At 37.5% G+C, this 5,498-nt stretch overlaps 1 protein-coding gene across 3 annotated transcripts in view; it reads left to right on the forward strand.

The window, feature by feature from the left end:
• The window catches only part of LOC106882826 (serine/threonine-protein kinase SMG1), a 197,669-nt gene that overhangs the window by 52,745 nt on the left and 139,426 nt on the right, over nucleotides 1-5,498 (forward strand). For all 3 annotated transcript variants that reach the window (XM_052969574.1, XM_052969573.1, XM_052969575.1), the window contains 2 exons: nucleotides 3,081-3,153; nucleotides 4,396-4,547. In XM_052969574.1, coding sequence (XP_052825534.1) covers nucleotides 3,081-3,153; nucleotides 4,396-4,547 — 225 coding nt within the window. The remainder of the gene's footprint in view (nucleotides 1-3,080; nucleotides 3,154-4,395; nucleotides 4,548-5,498) is intronic.

Genomic DNA, 5,498 nt, shown 5'->3' on the forward strand with positions numbered 1-5,498 from the left:
GTAGTCTTTTGATAGCGAACTTTTCTTCCTTAGTGATGTTTGGTTTGGGAAGTTTTGCTTTTTCTAATACCTGTCTCACTTTCCACCTTAGTTCATCTCCCTGAGCTTTTGGTATCTTTATGGCTATCTCTTCAATAGGGGCTATTATGTCCAAGTATGGAATGCACTTGATGGTTGTCGCAAAGTTGAGACCTTTGTTTAGTACTGCTTCTTCAGAACTTTCTAGATGTCGGCTACTTACATTAATTACTGCTTTCACGGGTGGGTGATGGACTTCAGTCTTCATTCTCTGACCTTTGAGTTTCATAAACTTCTTAATCTGGCGTGTCTTCACCATTTCAAATTCTTTCAGGTACGACTTTTCTAGATCTTGTTGGATTCTCTTTCTATCATCATCTCTGGTTATTTTTCTAAATAATGAAGATAACCTCTCTTTGATTTCGTAATTTAGTTGGTGTTTTTTCCAACGGTTGTAATGGATCCTCTCACAGATAAGGGCATGTCCTGCCCTTTCTGTTACTCTTCGAGCTTTATATGAATCCACTGGTGTCATTATATTCATGCCAGGTGGTATTAGTTTGAGTTTCTACATCTACACAGGAAAGTTAAATGGTTTGAAAAATGAGCTAGTTTGATGGAGTTTCTCTACATGTGTCCATTGAAATCTAATGTCGGTTCTGTACCGATTAGATAATACAGTTCTATATTTAAAAGATGAGGAATTATGTACATTATTTGCATTTGACAGACATTTATCCTCACCTTGTTTGTTGTTAACACAATGGTTTGGCTGATATATTCTCCCGCTTTCATCAGGTGTCTTGGAGAAATTTCAAATCTGGGTTCTCAATCCTAAGGTATTTTTTGATGTTGTTATTGTTGTCGCCGCCGCTTTGGCTGGACATGTTTTTTGAGCTCTCTGTAAGTGGACATTAATTGTTGTGTTTTTTGAATTCTGTTGAACTGAAAAGAGAGGATGAAACTAATAAACTGTCCACAGTCCATCTACCCTATGTGAAAGGCCTCTCCGAAAGGATACAAAAGATATGCGGCCCATATGACATCTGGACAGCATTCAAGAGTAATACAACATTTCGCAAATATCGCTTTTGAGTAAAACCACCAATAGAAGAGAATATGACTAAAGACTGCGTGTACTCCATCCCATGCAGCTGTGGTAGGTTATACAAAGGCAAATCATGCTGCTCCCTCAAAATAAGGGTAGAAGAACATCGTAAAGCTGTGACACAAGGAGATATTGATAAATCATGTATGGGAAAATGGAGACCACCTCCTGCTGTGGGATGAAGTTAAAATAATAGAGAACACCACTGGAAAATAGGAAAACTAAAACCAGCAGCACATATGTTAGGACACAACAACCTCCTAAGCAGACCAAGTACAGATACGGATAACATATGGGGACCGGTATTAAGGAAGGATAGGAAAATATTAGATTTATAAGCCTTAAAATTCACTCCATAATTACCCATGGACATATGGCATAGTGGTTAAGCACATGGGCTACTAACCCCAAGATTCCGAGTTCAATTCCAGGCAGTGGCCTGAATAATAATATCGAAAAATACCTTAGAAATGAGAACCCTGGTTTGAAATTTCCCCAAGACAACTGATGAAGGCTGGAGGGTATATCAGCTAAAATGTTGTGTTAACAACAAACAAGATGAGGACAAATATCTGTCAAATGTAAATAATGTAAAATGTATACTTTGTGAATATACACAATGATGCACATAGACATAGGCACACATAAAAAAAAAGGCTCACACTGATATATATACACACAAAACAGATACACACACACTGTCCCCATGTCACTCTGTCTTTCTTTCTCTGTTACTAGGAATAGAGCAGCCTTATACACAATTGAATATTGTTGAAAACTTCAGATTTGACAAGTGATATTTTTTTTATTTCTGTCTGTTTATATAATGTGTATGTGTGTGAATGTGTTGTGTATCAATATCATCATTTAATATCCATATCGGCATGGGCTGGACAGTTTGATAGGAGCTGACAGGTCTTAAGAGCTGCATCAAGTTCTAATGTTTGTTTTCGCATTGTTTCTATGGCAGGATCTCCTTCATAATGCCAACACCTTACAGTGTACTACATGCTTTTTTTGTGGCATCATCTTTAGTGAGATTGCTTTGCAGCCTGCTCAACTCTGTAGATATGTGTGTGAATATATTTGTAGTGTAGTGCTTCTTTAAAATCAGTTCTGTTTGCTGCAAATTGCCTAAATCCTATGAAAGGAGTTCAGTTTTAACTGTGTTCATCATCATCATCATACATCTTTCCATGCTGGCATAGGTTGGACAGTTTGACAGGAGCTCGCTAGGCAGAAGACTGCACCATGCTTCACTGTCTGTTTTGGCAATGCTTTCACGCCTGAATGCGCTTCCTAACACCAACCACTCTACAAAGTGGACTGAGTGCTTCTCACATGGCACAGGTGAAGTCAGTTTTGGCATGGTTTTTTTAACAGCTGGATGCCTTTCCAAACGCTAACCACTTTACAGTGTGGACTAGATGCTTTTTACGTGGCACCAGCGCTAGCTGGGTCACCAAGTAACCTGCAAGACAAAGATCCTTTGTGACATTGGAGGAAATGATCTTGTGCCAGATTATAAAAGGTTAGAGTGTGACAGTGAGACAGAAATAGGTGTCTTACTGTTGAGGAGATGCATGATTACCCAATCAGAGAGAGAGAGAGTGAAGGAGTGATCAAGATTGAGGCCAGTAATGGATGTGTTGCTGTAGACGAGATACATGGTTAACCAGTCAGAGGGATAGAGGAAGAGAGAGTGAGTGGAGTAATTTGTTATGTATCATACATTTGGTGATATAGAGAAACTGAGAATTTGATGGCTTGATGAATTCTTCCTATAAAGTTTTGATTTTTATAAACATATGAAATTTGAGTATTGGTGAGAAAAACTGCAGAGTGGGATGAAAGAAAGAACATTATGCTATTGGAATGTCTTGTGGATACCAAGTTGAAGGTTTTTAATTTTGTCACTGCAAATGATGAATGATTTTACTTCTTTATTTTTCAGGTCTTAGAGAAAATTATACGCAGTGTAGAGCATGCAAGTAGATTTGTATTTTCTGAACGAGTTCGTATTGTTGGTAAGTTGACTACTATATTTTGAAGTATTATTTATTCTACTTAACAGTTTTATTTCCAAACTACAAAGTCATAGGCTCAAAACCTGTTACAACCATCATACTCGAATTTCTGCTTTGGTATGGTTTCTATTGTTGGATGCCTATCCTAATGTCTACTTTACAGACTGTACAGGGTGCATTTTTTTTTTGGCACCAGCACTAGTGAGATTACTATGTAACTCAAAAACTAAAATCCCCATCAATTAAGTGGAGCTACAGCAGAGGGGGAGGTAGCTTTATGCTATATGATGAGGGGTTAAAAGTGTGAAAGAAGTGGTAAAAACAAAGCATGTTTCTTGCTGTAGAAGAGTTACATAGCTACTCCCATTGTGGGAGAGTGGGTGAGAGTAACTGGGGTGGAGCTGGAAAGTGAGATAAAATAGTGGTGATGAGGTACAAGGAGGAATAGCAGTGGGGACAGAAAAACAGTAAATGCAGGTAAGTAGAGGTTGCATAGATTTATCAGGAGAGGGAGGGATGTTTACAAATGGGACAGGGGAGGGTGAATATAATGAATGATAAACAATAATTGAGGGGTGGTCAATGATAAATATGGGTCAGAGAAAAAATTGGGGTGAGTAGATGAGGGTAGGAGTCAAGGGCTGCAGAATACTTATGCTTCTTATATATTTTTACATTTGGAATTCAGTATGTGTTCTAAATTTCTCCATCAGCCATGGTTTTCTTGATCCAGCATATAAGCCTATCAAAAATAAAATACCCAAAGAATGGCTGATTATCAAAGCCAATTAATCTGGTGATAATTAAGCTGATACCAATTAATCAATAAAATGGCTGATATAGCTGATTATTTGCTAACTAATCAGTGCAACTCTAGGTTTAACAGTGAGGCCATGCAAGATGTTGGTGGGAAGATGCCAGATGGTGTTGCAGTAAGAGGAAGACCAAGAACAGTGTTGTTGAGTCTGGAGGAGGTTAAACATTTCTTTGCTTTGTTAAAACTGTCCGAAAAAAAAAAAAAATACAAAATAGATTTTGAATTTGATAATTTGCCTGGGATTTTAGTTTTAAAATCGTTATTCTTCTGATTATATAATGTCACACAAATATTTAGAATACAAAATTTTGTTTTGAATTACCTTTTTTTTTTTCTTTGAAAACAAATTATTGCATATTTATCAAATTGGTGATCCCCTATATCTTTTTTTACTATTAATGTCTTGTAATCATGTTCATTTGTAGCAAACTATTGCTTGACCCTGTTGGTGAATCAGTTACAGTCTAACCTGGTGCACAATGTTGAAACGCTACTGCCTTACATCACTTCCCAAATCACATTGGACAGATACGTCAGTGATAAGTTTGTCTTGTCATTGTTAGCTATCATTCAGAAGGTTAGTCTCATTTTTATGTTCCTTTCTTTTTTTCCCTCCAGAATTTGTGGCATTGTACTGATGTTAAAAATCATCATCATCATCATTATTATTATGGGGGAAAGCTGGCAGAATTGTTAGCACATCAGGCAAAATGCTTAGCTGTATTTCCGCTGACATTTTACATTCTGAGTTCAAATCTTGCTGAGATCAACTTGGCCTTTCATCTATTTAGTGTCAATAAAATAATGTATCAGTCAAGTAATGAGGTCAATGTAATTGACCTGGCCCCTCCCGTTAAACTTACTGGCCTTGTATCAAAATTAGAAAGATTTATTACTGTTAGTAAAGAGGCGATATGATAGAATTGCGAGAATACTGGACAAAATGCTTAGCAGCATTTCTTCTGATTGTGTACATTCTGAGTTCAAAACCTGCTGTGTGGTTAAGAAGCTTGCTTCCGGACCACGTTGTCTAAGGTTCAGTCTTGCTACACTGCACCCTGGGCAGAATGTTTACTATAGCTCCAGGCTAAGCAAAGCCTTGTGAGTAGATTTGGTAGACATACAGAAACTGAAAGAAGCCCATCATCTATGTGTATAAATATATGTGTGTGTGTGTATATATATATATATATGTGTGTGTGTGTATATATATATATATATATATATTTGTGTGTGTATATATATATGTGTGTATATATATATATATGTGTGTATATATATGTATATATGTATCATCATCATCATCATCATCGTTTAACGTCCGCTTTCCATGCTAGCATGGGTTGGACGATTTGACTGAGGACTGGTGAAACCGGATGGCAACACCAGGCTCCAGTCTGATTTGGCAGAGTTTCTACAGCTGGATGCCCTTCCTAACGCCAACCACTCAGAGAGTGTAGTGGGTGCTTTTACGTGTCACCCGCACGAAAACGGCCACGCTCGAAATGGTGTCTTTTATGTGCCACCC

This window comes from Octopus bimaculoides, chromosome 7 (assembly GCF_001194135.2).
Source record: "Octopus bimaculoides isolate UCB-OBI-ISO-001 chromosome 7, ASM119413v2, whole genome shotgun sequence".
Classification (NCBI taxonomy): Eukaryota; Metazoa; Mollusca; class Cephalopoda; order Octopoda; family Octopodidae; genus Octopus; species Octopus bimaculoides.